The 23,905-nt window shown below is 43.0% G+C and overlaps 1 protein-coding gene across 1 annotated transcript in view; it reads left to right on the forward strand.

Annotated features, from left to right (window-relative positions):
* LOC121844668 (repetin-like) overlaps nt 1-23,905 on the forward strand; it is a gene marked incomplete at its 5' end in the record, with an annotated part of 77,227 nt that overhangs the window by 20,265 nt on the left and 33,057 nt on the right. Inside the window, one exon of the mRNA XM_042315018.1 lies at nt 17,096-17,214. Coding sequence (XP_042170952.1) covers nt 17,096-17,214 — 119 coding nt within the window. The remainder of the gene's footprint in view (nt 1-17,095; nt 17,215-23,905) is intronic.

Genomic DNA, 23,905 nt, shown 5'->3' on the forward strand with positions numbered 1-23,905 from the left:
GTGTATATAGTTTAGTCCTAGATAGTGTATATATAGTTTAGTCCTAGATAGTGTATATAATTTAGTCCTAGATACTGTATATATAGTTTAGTCCTAGATAGTGTATATAGTTTAGTCCTAGATAGTGTATATATAGTTTAGTCCTAGATAGTGTATATATAGTTTAGTCCTAGATAGTGTATATATAGTTTGATCCTAGATAGTGTATATAGTTTAGTCCTAGATAATGTATATATAGTTTGATCCTAGATAGTGTATATAGTTTAGTCCTAGATAGTGTATATAGTTTAGTCCTAGATAGTGTATATAGTTTAGTCCTAGATAGTGTATATAGTTTAGTCCTAGATAGTGTATATAGTTTAGTCCTAGATAGTGTATATAGTTTAGTCCTAGATAGTGTATATAGTTTAGTCCTAGATAGTGTATATATAGTTTGATCCTAGATAGTGTATATAGTTTAGTCCTAGATAGTGTATATAGTTTAGTCCTAGATAGTGTATATAGTTTAGTCCTAGATAGTGTATATAGTTTAGTCCTAGGTAGTGTATATAGTTTAGTCCTAGATACTGTACTTAGTTTAGTCCTAGATAGTGTATATAGTTTAGTCCTAGATAGTATATATAGTTTAGTCCTAGATAGTGTATATAGTTTAGTCCTAGATAGTGTATATAGTTTAGTCCTAGATAGTGTATATAGTTTAGTCCTAGATAGTGTATATAGTTTAGTCCTAGATAGTGTATATAGTTTAGTCCTAGATAGTATATATATAGTTTAGTCCTAGATAGTGTATATAGTTTAGTCCTAGATAGTGTATATAGTTTAGTCCTAGATAGTGTATATAGTTTAGTCCTAGATAGTGTATATAGTTTAGTCCTAGATAGTGTATATAATTTAGCCCTAGATAGTGTATATAATTTAGCCCTAGATAGTGTATATAATTTAGCCCTAGATAGTGTATATAATTTAGCCCTAGATAGTGTATATAATTTAGTCCTAGATAGTGTATATAGTTTAGCCCTAGATAGTGTATATAGTTTAGTCCTAGATAGTGTATATAATTTAGCCCTAGATAGTGTATATAATTTAGCCCTAGATAGTGTATATAATTTAGCCCTAGATAGTGTATATAATTTAGCCCTAGATAGTGTACATAATTTAGTCCTAGATAGTGTATATAATTTAGTCCTAGATAGTGTATATAATTTAGCCCTAGATAGTGTACATAATTTAGTCCTAGATAGTGTATATAGTTTAGTCCTAGATAGTATATATAGTTTAGTCCTAGATAGTGTATATAGTTTAGTCCTAGATAGTGTATATAATTTAGCCCTAGATAGTATATATATAGTTTAGTCCTAGATAGTGTATATAATTTAGTCCTAGATAGTGTATATAATTTAGCCCTAGATAGTGTATATAGTTTAGTCCTAGATAGTGTACATAATTTAGTCCTAGATAGTTTATCCTGTTAGGGAGGCTGCGAATTTTCGCAGCTTTTTGTTAAAAATCCTAGATAGTGTATATAATTTAGCCCTAGATAGTGTACATAGTTTAGTCCTAGATAGTGTACATCATTTAGTCCTAGATAGTGTATATAGTTTAGTCCTAGATACTGTATATATAGTTTAGTCCTAGATAGTGTATATAATTTAGCCCTAGATACTGTATATATAGTTTAGTCCTAGATAGTGAATATAGTTTAGTCCTAGATACTGTATATATAGTTTAGTCCTAGATAGTGAATATAGTTTAGTCCTAGATAGTATATATATAGTTTAGTCCTAGATAGTGTATATAGTTTGATCCTAGAAAGTGTATATATAGTTTAGTCCTAGATAGTGTATATATAGTTTAGTCCTAGATAGTGTATATAGTTTAGTCCCAGATAGTGTATATATAGTTTGATCCTAGAAAGTGTATATAGTTTAGTCCTAGATAATGTATATATAGTTTGATCCTAGATAGTGTATATAGTTTAGTCCTAGATAGTGTATATAGTTTATCCTAGATAGTTAGATAGTTTAGTCCTAGATAGTGTATATAGTTTAGTTTCCTAGATAGTGTATATAGTTTAGTCCTAGATAGTGTATATAGTTTTTTATCCTAGATAGTGTATATAGTTTAGTCCTAGATAGTGTATATAGTTTAGTCCTAGATAGTTGTATATAGTTTAGTCCTAGATAGTGTATATAGTTTAGTCCTAGATAGTGTATATATAGTTTAGTCCTAGATAGTGTATATAGTTTAGTCCTAGATAGTGTATATAGTTTAGTCCTAGATAGTGTATATAGTTTAGTCCTAGATAGTGTATATAGTTTAGTCCTAGATAGTGTATATAATTTAGCCTATGGTAATATAGTTTAGATAGTTAAGCCTAAAATAGTTTAGATAGTATAGATAGTTTAGATAGTATAGATAGTTTAGATAGTTTAGATAGTATAGATAGTTTAGATAGTTTAGATAGTTTAGAGTATATAGTTTATCCTGTATATAGTTTTAGTTTAGATAGTTTAGATAGTTAAGCCTAAGATAGTATAGATACTTTAGTTAGTTTATCCTAAGATAGTATAGATAGTTTAGTAGATAGTTTATCCCTAAGATAGTTAGATAGTTTAGATAGTTGAGACAGTTTATCCTAACATAGTTGAGATAGTTTATAGTTTAGCTTAGACATAGTTTAGTTTATCCTGACATAGTTAGCTTAGGTAGTTTAAATAGTTGAGATAGTTTATCCTGACATAGTTGAGATAGTTTAGAGTCCTCCCTAGTCCCCTGTAGTCTTCCATAGTCCCCCTAGTCCTCCCTAGTTCTCCCTAGTCCTCCCTAGTTCTCCCTAGTCCTCCCTAGTCCTCCCTAGTCCTCCCTAGTTCTCCCTAGTCCTCCCTAGTCCTCCCTAGTTCTCCCTAGTCCTCCCTAGTCCTCCCTAGTTCTCCCTAGTCCTCCCTAGTCCTCTCTAGTTCTCCCTATTTCTCCCTAGTCCCCCTGAGTCCTCCCTAATTCTCCCTAATTCTCCCTAGTCCTCCCTAGTATTCCTAGGTCTCCCTAGTCTTCCCTAGTCCCCCCTAGTTCTCCCAAGTCCCCCCTAGTACTCCCGAGTTCTCCCTAGTCCTCCCCAGTCCTCCCTAGTCCTCCCTAGTTCTCCCTAGTCCTCCCTAGTTCTCTCTAGTCCTCCCTAGTTCTCCCTAGTCCTTCCTAGTTCTCCCTAATCCTCCCTAGTCCTCCCTAGTTCTCCCTTGCCCCCCCTAGTCCTCCCTAGATCTCCCTAGTCCTCCCTAGTCCCCCTAAATCAAATCAAATCCAATTTATTGATATAGACCTTCGTACATCAGCTGATATCTCAAATTGCATTTTTGGACAGAAAGGTTCTGATTTTTGCAATGTTACATAGAAAAAAGCTGTCTTTGAAACAGTGTTGATATATTTGTCAAAAGAGAGATCAGGGTCCAGAGTAACGCCGAGATCCTTCACAGTTTTATTTGAGACGACTGTACAACCATTAAGATTAATTGTCAGATTCAACAGAAGATCTCTTTGTTTCTTGGGACCTAGAACAAGCATCTCTGTTTTGTCCGAGTTTAAAAGTAGAATGTTTGCAGCCATCCACTTCCTTATGTCTGAAACACAGGCTTCTAGCAAGGGCAATTTTGGGCTTCACCATGTTTCATTGAAATGTACAACTGTGTGTCATTCGCATAGCAGTGAAAGTTAACATTATGTTTTCGAATGACATCCCCAAGAGGTAAAATAGAGGTAAGAGGTCAAATATATAGTGAAAACAATAGTGGTCCTAAAACGGAACCTTGAGGAACATCGAAATTTACAGTTGATTTGTCAGAGGACAAACCATTCACAGAGACAAACAGATATCTTTCCGACAGATAAGATCTAAACCAGGCCAGAACTTGTCCGTGTAGACCAATTTGGGTTTCCAATCTCTCCAAAAGAATGTGGTGATCGATGGTATCAATCGATGGTATCGATGGTCTAGGAGCACGAGGACAGATGCAGAACCTCGGTCCGATGCCATTAAAAGGTAATGTACCACCTTCACAAGTGCCGTCTCAGTGCTATGATGGGGTCTAAAACCAGACTGAAGCATAACAGTTTTGAGAGGAATGGAGGATTTGATATAGGCCGATAGTTTTTTATATTTTCTTGGTCAAGGTTTGGCTTTTTCAAGAGAGGCTTTATTACTGCCACTTTTAGTGAGTTTGGTACACATCCGGTGGATAGAGAGCCGTTTATTATGTTCAACATAGGAGGGCCAAGCACAGGAAGCAGCTCTTTCAGTAGGTTAGTTGGAATAGGGTCCAGTATGCAGCTTGAAGTTTTAGAGGCCATGATTATTTTCATCATTGTGTCAAGAGATATAGTACTAAAACACTTGAGTGTCTCTCTTGATCCTAGGTCCTGGCAGAGTTGTGCAGACTCAGGACAACTGAGCTTTGAAGGAATACACAGATTTAAAGAGGAGTCTGTAATTTGCTTTCTAATAATCATGATCTTTTCCTCAAAGAAGTTCATGAATTTATCACTGCTGAAGTGAAAGCCATCTTCACTTGGGGAATGCTGCTTTTTAGTTAGCTTTGCGACAGTATCAAAAATACATTTCAGATTGTTCTTATTTTCCTCAATTAAGGTGGAAAAATAGGATGACCGAGCAGCAGTGAGGGCTCTTCAATACTGCACAGTACTGTCTTTCCAAGCTAGTCGGAAGAGTTCCAGTTTCGTGTGGCGCCATTTCAATTTTCTGGAAGCTTGTTTCAGAGCTCGGGTATTTTCTGTGTACCAGGGAGCTAGTTTCTTATGAGAATTTTTTTTATTTTTTAGGGGTGCAACTGCATCTAGGGTATTACGCAAGGTTAAATTGAGTTCCTCAGTTAGGTGGTTAACTGATTTTTGTCCTCTGGCGTCCTTGGGTAGGCAGAGGGAGTCTGGAAGGACATCAAGGAATCTTTGTGTTGTCTGTGAATTTATAGCACGACTTTTGATGCTCCTTGGATGGGGTCTGAGCAGATTATTTGTTGTGATTGAAAACGTAATAAAATGGTGGTCCGATAGTCCAGGATTATGAGGAAAAACATTAAGATCCACAACATTTATTCCATTGGACAAAACTAGGTCCAGACTATGACTGTGACAGTGAATAGGTCCAGAGTCATGTTGGACAGAACCTACTGAGTTGATGATGGCTCCGAAAGCCTTTTGGAGTGGGTCTGTGGACTTTTCCATGTGAATATTAAAGTCACCAAAAATGTGAATATTATCTGCTATGACTACAAGGTCCGATAGGAATTCAGGGAACCTGTAAACAGTAGCTACAAGGAAGTGACTGAGTAGACTGCATAGATTTCATGACTAGAAGCTCAAAAGACGAAAACATTTTTTTTTTTTTTTTAAATTGAAATTTGCTATCGTAAATGTTAGCAACACCTCCGCCTTTTCGGGATGCACGGGGGATATGGTCACTAGTGTAACCAGGAGTTGAGGCCTCATTTTACAGAGTAGATTCATCAGGATTAAGCCCTAGTCCTCCCTAGTCCCTCATTCCCCCCACCCCCCCTTGTTCCCCTCGTGTCACCGTCGCCCCCCCCGCCCTCGTCCCCTCCCCCCCGCCCCCCCTCCCCCGTCCCCCTCATGTCCCCCTCCCCCCCCTTCCTCCCCCTTATGTACTCTCAACACCACTTGTCCCCATCCCACCCTCATCCCCCATCCCCCTCATCCCCTCATCCCCCTTATCCCCCTCGTCCCCCCTCAGGGTGATGCTCTCATCTGATTTTTTTTTTAAATCACCCTCTAGGTTTATCATTTCCCCCATAATAAAAATAGGGTTCAGACATAAATCCTTACATGCATACCTCTTCAGGTTTATGGAGAGCCTTTAGTATTCACACCCATAGAGCTGTGTGTGAATATGCTCAGCGTATCCGTGGTAACTGAAGCAGAACACACACGTGTGTTGAATGCATAGTGGTTCTGTTTGCATACATTTTGCTGGGTTACTTGAATATACTAGATGGATTCCTAAATCTCTCCTCCTCTCCTGTGTTGTATTGAGGTCATATCTCTCCTGTGTTGTATTGAGGTCATATCTCCTCTCCTGTGTTGTATTGAGGTCATATCTCCTCTCTCCTGTGTTGTATTGAGGTCATATCTCTCTCTCCTGTGTTGTATTGAGGTCATATCTCCTCTCCTGTGTTGTATTGAGGTCATCTCCTGTGTTGTATTGAGGTCTCTCCTGTGTTGTATTGAGGTCATATCTCCTCTCTCCTGTGTTGTATTGAGGTCATCTCCTCTCCTGTGTTGTATTGAGGTCATATCTCCTCCTGTGTTGTATTGAGGTCATATCTCCTCTCCTGTGTTGTATTGAGGTCATATCTCCTCTCCTGTGTTGTATTGAGGTCATATCTCTCATATCTCTCCTGTGTTGTATTGAGGTCATATCTCCTCTCCTGTGTTGTATTGAGGTCATATCTCCTCTCTCCTGTGTTGTATTGAGGTCATATCTCCTCTCCTGTGTTGTATTGAGGTCATATCTCCTCTCTCCTGTGTTGTATTGAGGTCATATCTCCTCTCTCCTGTGTTGTATTGAGGTCATACCTCCTCTCCTGTGTTGTATTGAGGTCATATCTCCTCTCTTCTCTCCTGTGTTGTATTGAGGTCATATCTCCTCTCCTGTGTTGTATTGAGGTCATATCTCCTCTCCTGTGTTGTATTGAGGTCATATCTCCTCTCCTGTGTTGTATTGAGGTCATACCTCCTCTCCTGTGTTGTATTGAGGTCATATCTCCTCTCCTGTGTTGTATTGAGGTCATATCTCCTCTCCTGTTGTATTGAGGTTGTATTGAGGTCATATCTCCTCTCTCCTGTGTTGTATTGAGGTCATATCTCCTCTCCTGTGTTGTATTGAGGTCATATCTCTCTCTCCTGTGTTGTATTGAGGTCATATCTCCTCTCCTGTGTTGTATTGAGGTCATATCTCCTCTCCTGTGTTGTATTGAGGTCATATCTCCTCTCTCCTGTTGTATTGAGGTCATATTGAGGTCATATCTATCTCCTCCTGTGTTGTATTGAGGTCTCTCCTCCTGTGTTGTATTGAGGTCATATCTCCTCTCTCCTGTGTTGTATTGAGGTCATATCTCCTCTCCTGTGTTGTATTGAGGTCATATCTCCTCTCCTGTGTTGTATTGAGGTCATATCTCCTCTCCTGTGTTGTATTGAGGTCATATCTCCTCTCCTGTGTTGTATTGAGGTCATATCTCCTCTCTCCTGTGTTGTATTGAGGTCATATCTCCTCTCTCCTGTGTTGTATTGAGGTCATATCTCCTCTCTCCTGTGTTGTATTGAGGTCATATCTCCTCTCCTGTGTTGTATTGAGGTCATATCTCCTCCCTCCTGTGTTGTATTGAGGTCATATCTCCTCTCCTCTCCTGTGTTGTATTGAGGTCATATCTCCCTCTCTCCTGTGTTGTATTGAGGTCATATCTCCTCTCCTGTGTTGTATTGAGGTCATATCTCCTCTCCTGTGTTGTATTGAGGTCATATCTCCTCTCTTCTCTCCTGTGTTGTATTGAGGTCATATCTCCTCTCTCCTGTGTTGTATTGAGGTCATATCTCCTCTCCTCTCTCCTGTGTTGTATTGAGGTCATATTGAGGTCATATCTCCTCCCTCCTGTGTTGTATCGAGGTCATATCTCCTGTCTCCTGTGTTGTATTGAGGTCATATCTCCTCTCTCCTGTGTTGTATTGAGGTCATATCTCCTCTCTCCTGTGTTGTATTGAGGTCATATCTCCTCTCATTATCTCCCTCTCCTGTGTTGTATTGAGGTCATATCTATCCTCTCCTCCTGTGTTGTATTGAGGTCATATCTCCTCTCCTCTCTCCTGTGTTGTATTGAGGTCATATCTCTCTCTCCTGTGTTGTATTGAGGTCATATCTCCTCTCCTGTATTGAGGTCATATTGTATCCTGTTGTCATATCTCCTCTCTCCTGTGTTGTATTGAGGTCATATCTCTCTCCTCTCTCCTGTGTTGTATTGTGTTGTATTCATCATATCTCCTCTCTCCTGTGTTGTATTGAGGTCATATCTCCTCTCTCCTGTGTTGTATTGAGGTCATATCTCCTCTCTCCTGTGTTGTATTGAGGTCATATCTCCTCTCCTGTGTTGTATTGAGGTCATATCTTCTCTCTCCTGTGTTGTATTGAGGTCATATCTCCTCTCTCCTGTGTTGTATTGAGGTCATATCTCCTCTCCTCCCTCCTGTGTTGTATTGAGGTCATATCTCCTCTCCTCCCTCCTGTGTTGTATTGAGGTTACATCTCCTGTCTGCTGTGTTGTATTGAGGTAACTGTAGCAATTATTATAGTGTAACTATCAGGGGTTACCATTTACCGATCTACCATTCAAAATTTTGGGTTCACTTAGAAATGGCCTTCTAATGGATCATTAGAAAACCATTTTGCAATTATGTTAGCACAGCTGAAAACTGTGGTTCTGATTAAAGAAGAAATAAAACTAGTCTTCTTTAGACTAGTTGAGTACCTGGAGCATCAGCATTTGTGGGTTCAATTACAGGCTCAAAAATGTCCAGAAACAAAGACCTTTCTTCTGAAACTCGTCAGTCTATTCTTGTTCTGAGAAATAAAGGTTATTCAATGTGAGAAATTGACAAGAATCTGAAGATCTCGTACATCGCTGTGTACTACTTTCTTCACAGAACAATGCAAACTGGCTCTAACCAGAATAGAAAGAGAAGTGGGAGGCCCCGGTGCACAACTGAGCAAGAGGACAAGTACATTAGAGTGTCTAGTTTGAGAAACAGACTAGAGGTTGACTGATTAATCAGAATGGCCGATTAATTGGGGCCGATTTACTACCTGTTATGCGAAAGCAGCAAGGAGCCAAGGTAAGGTGCTAGCTAGCATTAAACGTATCTTAAACAATCAATCTTAACATATTCACTAGTTAACTACACATGGTTGATGATATTACTAGTTTATCTAGTGTGTCCTGCGTTGCATATAATCGATGCGGTGCCTGTTAATTTATCATTGAATCACAGCCTACTTCGCCAAACGAGTGATTTAACAAGCGCATTTGCAAAAAAAGCACTGCAGTTGCACCAATGTGTACCTAACCATAAACATCAACACCTTTTATAAAATCAATACCCTAGTATATATTTTTAAACCTGCATATTTAGTTAATATTGCCTGCTAACATGAATGTCTTTTAACTATGGAAATTGTGTCACTTCTCTTGCGTTCTGTGCAACAGAGTCAGGGTATATGCAGCAGTTTGGGCCGCCTGGCTCGTTGCGAACTGTGTGAAGACTATTTCTTCCTAACAAAGACAGCCAACTTCGCCAAACGGGGGATGATTTAACGAAAGCGCATTTGTGAAAAAAGCACAATCGTTACACGAATGTACCTAACCATAAACATCAATGCCTTTCTTAAAATCAATACACAGAATAATATTTTTTTAAACCTGCATATTTAGTTCAAAGAAATCCAGGTTAGCAGGCAATATTAAACTAGGGAAATTGTGTCACTTCTCTTGCGTTCATTGTACGCAGAGTCAGGGTATATGCAACAGTCTGGGCTGCCTGGCTCGTTGCGAACTAATTTGCCAGAATTTTACGTAATTATGACATAACATTGAAGGTTGTGCAATGTAACAGCAAATATTTAGACTTATGGATGCCACCCATAAAATACAGAACGCTTCCATATTTTTCTGAAAGAGTAAACATCTTGTTTTCGAAATGATCGTTTCCGGATTCGACCATGTTAATGACCTAAGGCTTGTATTTCTGTGTGTTATTATGTTATAATTAAGTATATGATTTGATAGAGCAGTCTGACTGAGTGGTCAGCAGCAGGCTCGTAAGCATTCATTCAAACAGCACTTTACTGCGTTTGCCAGCAGCTCTTCGTAATGCTTCAAGCATTGCGCGGTTTATGACTTCAAGCCTATCAACTCCCGAGATTAGGCTGGCAATACTAAAGTACCTATTAGAACAGCCAATAGTCAAAGGAATATGAAATACAAATGGTATAGAGAGAAATAGTCCTATAATAACTACAACCTAAAACTTCTTACCTGGTAATATTGAAGACTCATGTTAAAAGGAACCACCAGCTTTCATATGTTCTCATGTTCTGAGCAAGGAACTGAAACGTTAGCTTTTTTACATGGCACATATTGCACTTTTACTTTCTTCTCCGACACTTTATTTTTGCATTATTTAAACCAAATTGAACATGTTTCATTATTTATTTGAGATTAAATTGATTTTATTAAATGTATTATATTAAGTTAAAATAAAAGTCTTCATTGTTCATTCAGTATTGTTGTAATTGTCATTATTACAAATATATATAAATAAATCGCCCGATTCATCTGTATCGGCTTTTTTTGGTCCTCCAATAATCGGTATCGGTATCGGCGTTGAAAAATCATAATGGGTCGACCTCTAAAACAGATGCCTCACAAGTCCTCAACTGGCAGCTTCATTAAATAGTACCCGCAAAACACCAGTCTCAGCGTCACCAGTGAAGAGGCGACTCCGGGATGCTGGCCTTCTAGGCAGAGTTGCAAAGAAAAAGCCATATCTCAGACTGGCCAATAAAAAGTAAAAGATTAAGATGGGCAAAAGAACACACACAGACAACGGACAGAGGAAATCTGATTCGTCTGTTACGGACGAATCAGAGTTTGAGGTGTTCGGCTCACAAAGAAGAACATTCGTGAGATGCAGAAAAAAATGAAAAGATGCTGGAGGAGTGACATCATCTGTCAAGCATGGTGGAGGCAATGTGATGGTCTCGGGGGGCTTTGAATGGTGGTAATGTGGGAGATGTGTACAGGGTAAAAGGGATCTTGAAGATGGAAGGCCATCACTCCATTTTGCAACGCCATGCCATACCCTGTGGACGGCGCTTAATTTTGGCCAATTTCCTCCTACAACAGGACAATGACCCAAAGCACAGCTCCAAACTTCCGGCGTAACTTCCGGCGCCGACAGAGATGGCCGCCTCGCTTCGCGTTCCTTTTTTTCACAAGCATTTCGCTACACTCGCATTAACATCTGCTAACCATGTGTATGTGACAAATAAATAAAATTTGATTTGATTTGAAACTATGCAAGAACTATTTAGGGAAGAAGCAGTCAGCTGGTATTCTGTCTATAATGGAGTGGCCAACACAGTCACTGGATCTCAACCCTATTGAGCTGTTGTGGGAGCAGCTTGACCGTATGGGACGTAAGAAGTGCCCATGAAGCCAATCCAACTTGTGGGAGGTGCTTCAGGAAGCATGGGGTGAAATCTCTTCAGATTACCTCAACAAATTGACAACTAGAATGCCAAAGGTCTGCAAGGCTGTAATTGCTGCAAATGGAGGATTCTTTGACGAAAGCAAAGTTTGAAGGACACAATTATTATTTCAATTAAAAATCATTATTTATAACCTTGTCAACGTCTTGACTTTATTTCCAATTCATTTTGCAACTCATTTCAGGTATGTTTTCATGGAAAACAAGGACATTTCGAAGTGACCCCAGACTTTTGAATGCTAGTGTATATAAATATTGTTTTTATTTAATGAGGCAAGTCAGTTAAGAACAAATTCTTATTTACAATGACGGCCTACACCGGCCAAACCCAGACGATGCTGGCTAATTATGCGCTGCCCTATGGGACTCCGAATAACAGCCGGCTGTGATACAGCCTGGATTCGAACCAGGGTGTCTGTAGTGACGCCTCTAGCACTGAGATGTTGTGCCTTAGACCGCTGCGGCCCTAGGGAGCCCCATATCATGTTAAATATATGAATATGGAAATATATAAACTTAGCAAAAAAATAAACGTCCTCTCACTGTCAACTGGGTTTATTTTCTGCAAACTTAACATGTGTAAATATTTGTATGAACATAACAAGATTCAACAACTGAGACATAAACTGAACAAGTTCCACAGACATGTGACTAACAGAAATGGAATAATGTGTCCCTGAACAAAGGGGGGGTCAAAAGCAAAAGTCACAGTCAGTATCTGGTGTGGCCACCAGCTGCATTAAGTACTGCAGTGCATCTCCTCCTCATGGACTGCACTAGATTTTCCAGTTCTTGCTGTGCGATGTTACCCCACTCTTCCACCAAGGCACATTTCTGGGGGGATTGGCCCTAGCCCTCACCCTCCGATCCAACAGGTCCCAGACGTGCTCAATGGGGTTGAGATCCGTGCTCTTCGCTGGCCATGGCAGAACACTGCCATTCCTGTCCAGCAGGAAGCGCGCACAGAACGAGCAGTATGGCTGGTGGCATTGTCATGCTGGAGGGTCATGTCAGGATGAGCCTGCAGGAAGGGTACCACATGAGGGAGGTCTTCCCAGTTATGCACAGAGTTGAGATTGTCTGCAATGACAACAAGCTCAGTCCGATGATGCTGTGACACAGCGCCACACACAATGACGGACCCCCCACCTCCAAATCGATCCCTCTCCAGAGTACAGGCCTCGGTGTAACGCTCATTCCTTTGACGATCAACGCGAATCTGACCATCATCCCACTCGTCAGTGAAGAGCACTTTTTGCCAGTCCTGTCTGGTCCAGCGACACTGGACCTGCCTGACAACAGGCCTACAAGCCCTCAGTCCAGCCTCTCTCAGCCTATTGCGGATTGTCTGAGCACTGATGGAGGGATTGTGCATTCCTGTTGTAACTTGGGCAGTTATTGTTGCCATCCTGTACCTGTCCCGTAAGTGTGATGTCCCGTAAGTGTGATGTTCGGATGTACCGATCCTGTACAGGTGTTGTTACACGTGGTCTGCCACTACGAGGATGATCCGCTGTCCATCCTGTCTCCCTGTAGAGCTGTCTTAGACATCTCACAGTACGGACATTGCAATTTATTTCCCTGGCCACATCTGCAGTCCTCATGCCTCCTTGCAGCATGCCTAAGGCACATTCACGCAGATGAGCAGGGACCTTGGGCATCTTTCTTTTGGTGTTTTTCAGAATCAGCAGAAAGGCCTCTTTACTGTCCTAAGTTTTCATAACTGTGAACTTAAAGTGGGTTGCCAGGTGTGTATAATGAGGGTTGCCAGGTGTGTATAATGAGGGTTGCCAGGTGTGCATAATGAGGGTTGCCAGGTGTGCATAATGAGGGTAGCCAGGTGTGCATAATGAGGAAGACAGGTGTACACAATGAGTGTTGCCAGGTGTGTATAATGAGGGTTGCCAGGTGTGCGTAATGAGGGTTGCCAGGTGTGCAAAATGAGGGTTGCCAGGTGTGCATAATGAGGGTAGCCAGGTGTGCATAATGAGGGATGCCAGGTGTACACAATGAGTGTTGCCAGGTGTGCGTAATGAGGGTTGCCAGGTGTGCGTAATGAGGGTTGCCAGGTGTGCGTAATGAGGGTTGCCAGGTGAGCGTAATGAGGGTTGCCAGGTGTGCGTAATGAGGGTTGCCAGGTGTACGTAATGAGGGTTGCTAGGTGTGCGTAATGAGGGTTGCCAGGTGCGCGTAATGAGGGTTGCCAGGTGTGCGTAATGTGGGTTGCCAGGACCGGTGGTTAGTCGACCGACGACTTCAAAACACCAGAGCAGGAGAGCGGGAGAAGGAGTGACAGTTAATCCTGAACCTGTGTGATTCGTTCTAGAACAGGGAATGCCGTACATCACAATAAATCCACACAATGTAAGCTCCTTCTGTTCAATTGTATATGTCTGGGTGTATGTGTGGGTGTACTGTAATATGGTATATGTCCTTATTAAAATTCAATGGTGTAAGGGTCTAGGGAGAATGTGTGGGTGTACTATAATGTAATATAGAACTGTATCTAGACCACTGTACCAGTCCATCTAATTATAATGGATTCCTAATGAAATCTGATGGTGAGCCATAACCCATGACCATGACAATGAAGACATAACATATCGTTGTTTCATACACACAAACATACAAACAAACATACACATACACACAAACATACACACAAACATACATATACACACAAACATACACACACACACATACACACACACACAATGAAGATGCAACATACAGTAGTTTCATACACACATACATCTGCACACATACAAGTGCATGCAGGCATACACACACACACACACACACACACACACATACACACACACACTGCACAAGGCTAACACAGGGCGCAGGTGCATGTGAGGGGTTGAAGAAATATGAGGCTTTTGAAAGGCTTCAAGGGCATTGCTTGGAACACTGTGCGTCCCTAATGGCTCCCTATTCTCTATGTAGTGTAGTCTTATTGGCCCTGGTCCAAACTAGTGCACTACAAGGGAATAGGGAGCCATTTGGGACACCGCACTGCTGATTGATAAACGTCCCTGTACGTCCTCAAAAAGATGGCCTTCCATCTCTCCTGCCAGCTCTGCTCTGTCCTGATACAGCATTCTGCTCTGTCCTGCCCAGGTTGATTCATGTACTGTACAATACGACAGATCACAACACCCTACACTGTCCTCCCCTGATACAGCACTCTGCTCTGTCCTCTGGTCTCTGATACAGCACCCTACACTGTCCTCTGGTCTCTGATACAGCACCCTACACTGTCCTCTGGTCTCTGATACAGCACCCTACACTGTCCTCTCCTGATACAGCACCCTACACTGTCCTGTCGTCTCTGATACAGCACCCTACACTGTCCTCTGGTCTCTGATACAGCACCCTACACTGTCCTTCCCTGGTACAGCACCCTACACTGTCCTCTGGTCTCTGATACAGCACCCTACACTGTCCTGTCGTCTCTGATACAGCACCCTACACTGTCCTCTGGTCTCTGATACAGCACCCTACACTGTCCTTCCCTGGTACAGCACCCTACACTGTCCTCTGGTCTCTGATACAGCACCCTACACTGTCCACTGGTCTCTGATACAGCACTCTGCTCTGTCCTCTGGTCTCTGATACAGCACCCTACACTGTCCTCCGGTCTCTGATACAGCACCCTACACTGTCCTCTGGTCCCTGATACAGCACCCTACACTGTCCTCTGGTCTCTGATACAGCACCCCACACTGTCCTCTGGTCTCTGATACAGCACCCTACACTGTCCTCTGGTCCCTAAAACAGCACCCTACACTGTCCTCTCCTGATACAGCACCCCACACTGTCCTCTGTTCTCTGATACAGCACCCCACACTGTCCTCTGGTCTCTGATACAGCACACTACACTGTCCTCTGGTCTCTGATACAACACCCTACACTGTCCTCTGGTCTCTGATACAGCACCCTACACTGTCCTCTGGTCTCTGATACAGCACCCTACACTGTCCTCCCCTGATACAGCACCCTACGCTGTACTCTGGTCTCTGATACAGCACCCTACACTGTCCTCCCCTGATACAGCACCCTACACTGTCCTCTGATCTCTGATACAGCACCTACACTGTCCTCCCCTGATACAGCACCCTACACTGTCCTCTGGTCTCTGATACAGCACCCAACACTGTCCTCTGTTCTCTGATACAGCACCCTACACTGTCCTCTGGTCCCTGATACAGCACCCTACACTGTCCTCCCCTGATACAGCACCCTACACTGTCCTCTGGTCTCTGATACAGCACCCTACACTGTCCTCTGGTCTCTGATACAGCACCCTACACTGTCCTCTGTTCTCTGAAACAGCACCCTACACTGTCCTCTGTTCTCTGATACAGCACCCTACACTGTCCTCTGTTCTCTGATACAGCACCCTACACTGTCCTCTGGTCCCTGATACAGCACCCTCCACTGTCCTCTGGTCTCTGATACAGCACCCTACACTGTCCTCCCCTGATACAGCACCCTACACTGTCCTCTCCTGATACAGCACCCTACACTGTCCTCTCGTCTCTGATACAGCACCCTACACTGTCCTCCCCTGATACAGCACCCTACACTGTCCTCTGGTCTCTGATACAGCACCCTACACTGTCCTCTGGTCTCTGATACAGCACCCTACACTGTCCTCTCCTGATACAGCACCCTACACTGTCCTCTGGTCTCTGATACAGCACCCTACACTGTCCTCCCCTGATACAGCACCCTACACTGTCCTCTCCTGATACAGCACCCTACACTGTCCTCTGGTCTCTGATACAGCACCCTACACTGTCCTCTGGTCTCTGATACAGCACCCTACACTGTCCTCTGGTCTCTGATACAGCACCCTACACTGTCCTCTGGTCTCTGATACAGCACCCTACACTGTCCTCTGGTCTCTGATACAGCACCCTACACTGTCCTCTGGTCTCTGATACAGCACCCTACACTGTCCTCTGGTCTCTGATACAGCACCCTACACTGTCCTCTGGTCTCTGATACAGCACCCTACACTGTCCTCTGGTCTCTGATACAGCACCCTACACTGTCCTCTACAGAGGACCTGACGTACAGGATGCGACGCTGTTATAGGGACAGTTGAGGCTAAACAGTCACTTTACGAACACATCTCTGGATACTGAGGTGAACAACCTGGATCTCAACTCAGTCAAAACAATCAGTGGTTGACTACAGGAAGTGGTTGACTACAGGAAGTGGTTGACTTCAGGAAGTGGTTGACTTCAGGAAGTGGTTGACTTCAGGAAGTGGTTGACTACAGGAAGTGGTTGACTACAGGAAGTGGTTAACTATAGGAAGTGGTTGACTGCAGGAAGTGGTTGACTACAGGAAGTGGTTGACTACAGGAAGTGGTTGACTACAGGAAGTGGTTGACTACAGGAAGTGGTTGACTACAGGAAGTGGTTGACTGCAGGAAGTGGTTGACTACAGGAAGTGGTTGACTGCAGGAAGTGGTTGACTACAGGAAGTGGTTGACTACAGGCTGCACACCATTTCTCCGTCAGCACGACCAAGTCATTCAAATTCCTGCGAACTGTCATCTCCCACAATCTCAAGTGGGGAAGGACAAACGTCACAGTGGTGACCATGACGATTTGACAGAGGACGTACCACCTTGCGCCAGAATGAGGAAACTCTAACTCTCTCTCGAACACTTCTGGTTTCAATTGTACACATCCATCACCGAGTCCCTCCTCACCTCTTCTATCACCGTCTGGTTTAGGTTTAGCACCTGCCCACTGCAAGGGCAAACTGCAGCGCATCGTCCAGTCTGGGGGAAAGGCCATCGGATGTCACCTGCCCTCCATCAAGGACCTGCCTGCCTCCAGGACAAAGAAGCGGGTCAGATCATCGCCGACCCTGCCCGCCCCGGACACCCCAAGACTGCGCTCTGACAGACGGTTTAAATGAGAAATTGTGTCCCGATTGATTGATTTGAATGAAAAACAATAACCCAAGACCCCAGCTGATCCCTGGTGATCCCTGGTCAATGATCTGTCTGCAGATCTCAAGGTTACGAGTTACAACGACACACAACCTTTAACCATGTTTGTCTTGAAAAGGAAATGCGGAAATTGAGGCTCAGATATACTCTCTATCTCTCTCTATATCTCTTTGTATCTCTCTCTCTATCTCTCTGTCTTTGTCTCTCTTTCTCTCTATCTATCTCTCTCTCTTCTCTCTCTCTCTCTCTCTCTCAATCTCTCTCTATCTCTCTCTCTCTCTCTCTCTCTCTCTCTCTATATATCTCTATATCTCTATCTCTCAATCTCTCTCTATCTCTATATATCTCTATATATATATATATATATCTATATATATATATCTATATATATATATATATATATATATATATATATATATATATATCTCTCAATCTCTCTCTCTCTCTCTCTCTCTCTCTCTCTCTCTCAATCTCTCTCTCTGTCTTTGTCTCTCTTTCTCTCTATATATATCTCTATATCTCTATCTCTCTCAATCTCTCTCTCTCAATCTCTCTCTCTCTCTCTCTCTCTCTCTCTCAATCTCTCTCTCTCTCAATCTCTCTCTCTCTCAATCTCTCTCTCTCTCAATCTGTCTCTCTCTCAATCTCTCTCTCTCTCTCTCTCTCTCTCTCTCAATCTCAATTTCAATTTAGGGCAGTATTGGCATGAGAAGCATTCGTTAACACTGCCAAAGCACATGAAATAGATAATAAACAAAAGTGAAATAAACACTTAAAATTAACAGTAAACATTACACACACATTTTCCAAAAGAATAAAGACATTTCATATGATGTCTATGTACAGTGTTGTTATGATGTGCAAATAATACAAGGAAAAAGGAGAAATAAATAATAATAATAAACATAAATATGGGTTGTATTTACAATGGTGTTTGTTCTTCACTGGTTGACCTTTTCTTGTGGCAACAGGTCACAAATCTTGCTGCTGTGATACTGTGGTATTTCACCCAGTAGATATGGGAGTTTATCAAAATTGGATTTGTTTTCGAATTCTTTGTGGGTCTGTGTAATCTGAGGGAAATATGTGTCTCTAATATGGTCATACATTTGGAAGGAGGTTAGGAAGTGCAGCTCAGTTTCCATCTCATTTTGTGGGCAGTGAGCACATAGCCTGTCTTCTCTTGAGAGCCATGTCTGCCTACGGCGGCCTTTCTCAATAGCAAGGCCATGCTCACTGAGTCTGTACATAGTCAAAGCTTTCCTTAAGTTTGGGTCAGTCCCAGTGGTCAGGTATTCTGCCACTGTGTACTCTCTGTTCAGGGCCAAATAGCATTCTAGTTTGCTCTGTTTGTCGTTAATTCTTTCCAATGTGTCAATTATCTTTTTGTTTTCTCGTGATTTGGTTCTTATTGTGTTGCTGTCCTGTGGCTCTGGACCAGTTTGCTTAGTGGGCTCTGTCTCTCTCTCTCTCTATCCCTCCATCTCCCTCTGTCTCTCTCTCTATCCCCCATTCTCCCTCTGTCTCTCTCTCTATCCCCCCATCTCCCTATGTCTCTCTCTCACACCCTCTCTCCATCTCCCTCTCTTTCTCCCTCTACATCTCTCCCCTATCTCTCTCTCTCTCTCCCTCTCTCTTTCTCCCTCTACATCTCTCTCTCTCTCTCTCTCTCCCTCTCTCTTTCTCCCTCTACATCTCTCCCCTATCTCTCTCTCTCACTCCCTCTCTCTTTCTCCCTCTACATCTCTCCCCCTCTCTCTCTCTCCCTCTCTCTTTCTCCCTCTACATCTCTCCCCTGTCTCTCTCTCTCCCTCTCTCTTTCTCCCTCTACATCTCTCCCCTATCTCTCTCTCTCTCCCTCTCTCTCTCCCTCTCTTTCTCCCTCTACATCTCTCCCCTATCTCTCTCCCTCTCCCTCTCTTTCTCCCTCTACATCTCTCATCTCTCTCTCTCTCTCCCTTCTCATCTCTCTCTCTCTCTCTCTCTCTCTCTCTAGATGTCCTACATGTCTGTGACAGAACTGTACCAGATACCAGGGAAACATTAACAGCATCTGAGAACATGTGTCAGTGTAGCTGTTACATTCTCAATACACCCCCCCTCCCCTCTCTCTGTCTGTAGTCTCTAGTCTCTAGTCTTGTGAATAACTAACAGACTCTTTGCAATATTGACTCCTCCTATTAATAATAATGATGTCTTTGTTCTCAGTGGAGAAACCAAGGCAGCAAACATCCTATTATCAGGTTTGTGGAGAAACAGACACATACACACACACACACACTCACACAGGCATGCACCCCCCCCTCCTCTCCCCTTACTTCTTCCAAGTAGCCACCCTTTGCCTTGATGACATCTTGAATGAGGTGTGTCCAAACTTTTGACTGGTACTGTACATACACACACACATAGATACTTACATTTTACATGCACACACACACACACACACACACACACACACACAGCTGAACCGTGGTTGGCTTCTATAGGTGGTGGTCATACCAGTCCCTGTATTGTTCTTCATTATCTCTTTCTGTGGTCGTGGAGAAGATCTTGATGGGACATGTTTATTCATAGAGCAACCTTTAAAATAATTACAAGAGGAGAGTCTCTCTCTCTCTCTCTCTCTCTTCTTTACTCTCTATCCCCCTCTCTCTCTCTCTCTCTCTCTCTCTCTCTCTCTCTCTCTCTCTCTCTCTTCTTTACTCTGTATCTCTCTCTCTCTCTCTCTCTCTCTTCTTTACTCTCTATCCCCCTCTCTCTCTCTCTCTCTCTCTCTCTCTCTCTTCTTTACTCTCTATCCCCCTCTCTCTCTCTCTCTCTCTCTCTCTCTCTCTCTCTCTCTCTCTCTCTCTCTTCTTTACTCTGTATCCACCTCTCTCTCTCTCTCTCTCTCTCTCTCTTCTTTACTCTCTATCCCCCTCTCTCTCTCTCTCTCTCTCTCTCTCTCTCTCTTTACTCTCTATCCCCCTCTCTCTCTCTCTCTCTTCTTTACTCTGTATCCCCCCTCTCTCTCTCTCTCTCTCTCTCTCTCTCTCTCTCTCTCTCTCTCTCTCTCTTTCTCTGTATCCCCCTCTCTCTCTCTCTCTCTCTCTCTCTCTCTCTCTCTCTTCTTTACTCTGTATCTCTCTCCCCTCTCTCTCTCTATCTCTCTCTCTCTCTCTCTCTCTTCTTTACTCTGTATCCCCCTCTCTCTCTCTTTCTCTCTAACAAAGACCTCCCTGGCATATGTAATCCCTCATCTGTCTTTCACTCTTATTCATCCTTCAGCCTCTTTCTCTCTAACAAAGACCTCCCTGGCATATGTAATCCCTCATCTGTCTTTCATTATTCATCCTTCAGCCTCCACACTCCTCACTTGACATGCCAAGCATGAATTATGCCACTCTCTACCTCCATCTCGCTCTCTGTCGTTCTCTTGCCTCCTTTCTCTCTCTCTTCTCCTCTTTCTCTCTGTCTCTCTCCATCTCTCTCACCCTCCATCTCTCTCAGTGCTGGCTTCCTCCTACTCAAATGTCCTCTCTTCCTCAGCCTGATCTGATCCCATAGGATATGGCTGCCTACTGATTACTGCATTCCTCTCTTCTCTCCTCTCTCCTCTTCCTCATTTGCTGGCCCTCTCTGTTTCTCTCACACTCTCTCTCTATGGTTCCTCTCTGGCTGTCTCAAGCCCTCTCACTCACTCCCATCTTCTCTCTCTCTCTCTCTCTCTCTCTATGGTTCCTCTCTGGCTGTCTCAAGCTCTCTCACTCACTCCTGTCTCAAGCCCTCTCACTCACTCCTATCTTCTCTCTCTCTCTCTCTATGGTTCCTCTCTGGCTGTCTCAAGCCCTCTCACTCACTCCTATCTTCTCTCTCTCTCTATGGTTCCTCTCTGGCTGTCTCAAGCCCTCTCACTCACTCCTATCTTCTCTCTCTCTCTCTCTCTCTCTCTCTCTCTATGGTTCCTCTCTGGCTGTCTCAAGCCCTCTCACTCACTCCTATCTTCTCTCTCTCTCTCTCTCTCTCTCTCTCTATGGTTCCTCTCTGGCTGTCTCAAGCTCTCTCACTCACTCCTGTCTCAAGCCCTCTCACTCACTCCTATCTTCTCTCTCTCTCTCTCTATGGTTCCTCTCTGGCTGTCTCAAGCCCTCTCACTCACTCCTATCTCTCTCTCTCTCTATGGTTCCTCTCTGGCTGTCTCAAGCCCTCTCACTCACTCCTATCTTCTCTCTCTCTCTCTCTCTCTCTCTCTCTATGGTTCCTCTCTGGCTGTCTCAAGCTCTCTCACTCACTCCTATCTTATTTCTCTCTTTGTCTTTATCATACCATCTCCTGCCTCCTAAACCCTGCCTTCCATTGTTGGCTCTGTCATATTTTCTTTCTCTTCCTCTGTCTTTCTCAAACAGACAGTTGTTTTCTACTCTGGTGTTTTCTGTGTAAAACTATATTCAAACAGACAGTTGTTTCTCCTCTCTGGTGTTTTCTGGGTAGAACTATATTCAAACACACAGTTGTTTCCTACTCTGGTGTTTTCTGGGTAGAACTATATTCAAACAGACAGTTGTTTCCTACTCTGGTGTTTTCTGGGTAGAACTATATTCAAGTTCTCTCTACAACACTTGTCCATTGGTGAGGAGTTTCTCTGTGTGTGTGATCCATATAACAGAATGTTAGCTAACACTCCCCACCATGTAACTGACTGTTAGCTAACACTCCCCACCATGTAACATAATGTTAGCTAACACTCCCCACCATGTAACATAATGTTAGCTAACACTCCCCACCATGTAACTGACTGTTAGCTAACACTCCCCACCATGTAACTGACTGTTAGCTAACACTCCCCACCATGTAACTGACTGTTAGCTAACACTCCCCACCATGTAACTGACTGTTAGCTAACACTCCCCACCATGTAACTGACTGTTAGCTAACACTCCCCACCATGTAACTGACTGTTAGCTAACACTCCCCACCATGTAACTGAATGTTAGCTAACACTCCCCACCATGTAACATAATGTTAGCTAACACTCCCCACCATGTAACATAATGTTAGCTAACACTCCCCACCATGTAACTGAATGTTAGCTAACACTCCCCACCATGTAACATAATGTTAGCTAACACTCCCCACCATGTAACTGAATGTTAGCTAACACTCCCCACCATGTAACATAATGTTAGCTAACACTCCCCACCATGTAACTGAATGTTAGCTAACACTCCCCACCATGTAACTGACTGTTAGCTAACACTCCCCACCATGTAACATAATGTTAGCTAACACTCCCCACCATGTAACATAATGTTAGCTAACACTCCCCACCATGTAACATAATGTTAGCTAACACTCCCCACCATGTAACATAATGTTAGCTAACACTCCCCACCATGTAACATAATGTTAGCTAACACTCCCCACCATGTAACATAATGTTAGCTAACACTCCCCACCATGTAACTGACTGTTAGCTAACACTCCCCACCATGTAACTGAATGTTAGCTAACACTCCCCACCATGTAACTGACTGTTAGCTAACACTCCCCACCATGTAACTGAATGTTAGCTAACACTCCCCACCATGTAACTGAATGTTAGCTAACACTCCCACCATGTAACTGAATGTTAGCTAACACTCCCCACCATGTAACATAATGTTAGCTAACACTCCCCACCATGTAACTGACTGTTAGCTAACACTCCCCACCATGTAACTGACTGTTAGCTAACACTCCCCACCATGTAACTGACTGTTAGCTAACACTCCCCACCATGTAACTGACTGTTAGCTAACACTCCCCACCATGTTACATAATGTTAGCTAACACTCCCCACCATGTAACTGACTGTTAGCTAACACTCCCCACCATGTAACATAATGTTAGCTAACACTCCCCACCATGTAACTGACTATTAGCTAACACTCCCCACCATGTAACATAATGTTAGCTAACACTCCCACCATGTAACTGACTGTTAGCTAACACTCCCCACCATGTAACATAATGTTAGCTAACACTCCCCACCATGTAACTGAATGTTAGCTAACACTCCCCACCATGTAACATAATGTTAGCTAACACTCCCACCATGTAACTGAATGTTAGCTAACACTCCCCACCATGTAACTGAATGTTAGCTAACACTCCCCACCATGTAACATAATGTTAGCTAACACTCCCCACCATGTAACATAATGTTAGCTAACACTCCCCACCATGTAACATAATGTTAGCTAACACTCCCCACCATGTAACTGACTGTTAGCTAACACTCCCCACCATGTAACTGACTGTTAGCTAACACTCCCCACCATGTAACTGACTGTTAGCTAACACTCCCCACCATGTAACTGACTGTTAGCTAACACTCCCCACCATGTAACTGACTGTTAGCTAACACTCCCCACCATGTAACTGACTGTTAGCTAACACTCCCCACCATGTAACTGAATGTTAGCTAACACTCCCCACCATGTAACATAATGTTAGCTAACACTCCCCACCATGTAACATAATGTTAGCTAACACTCCCCACCATGTAACTGAATGTTAGCTAACACTCCCCACCATGTAACATAATGTTAGCTAACACTCCCCACCATG

This window comes from Oncorhynchus tshawytscha, unplaced genomic scaffold, assembly GCF_018296145.1.
Source record: "Oncorhynchus tshawytscha isolate Ot180627B unplaced genomic scaffold, Otsh_v2.0 Un_contig_2123_pilon_pilon, whole genome shotgun sequence".
In the NCBI taxonomy this organism is placed as follows: Eukaryota; Metazoa; Chordata; class Actinopteri; order Salmoniformes; family Salmonidae; genus Oncorhynchus; species Oncorhynchus tshawytscha.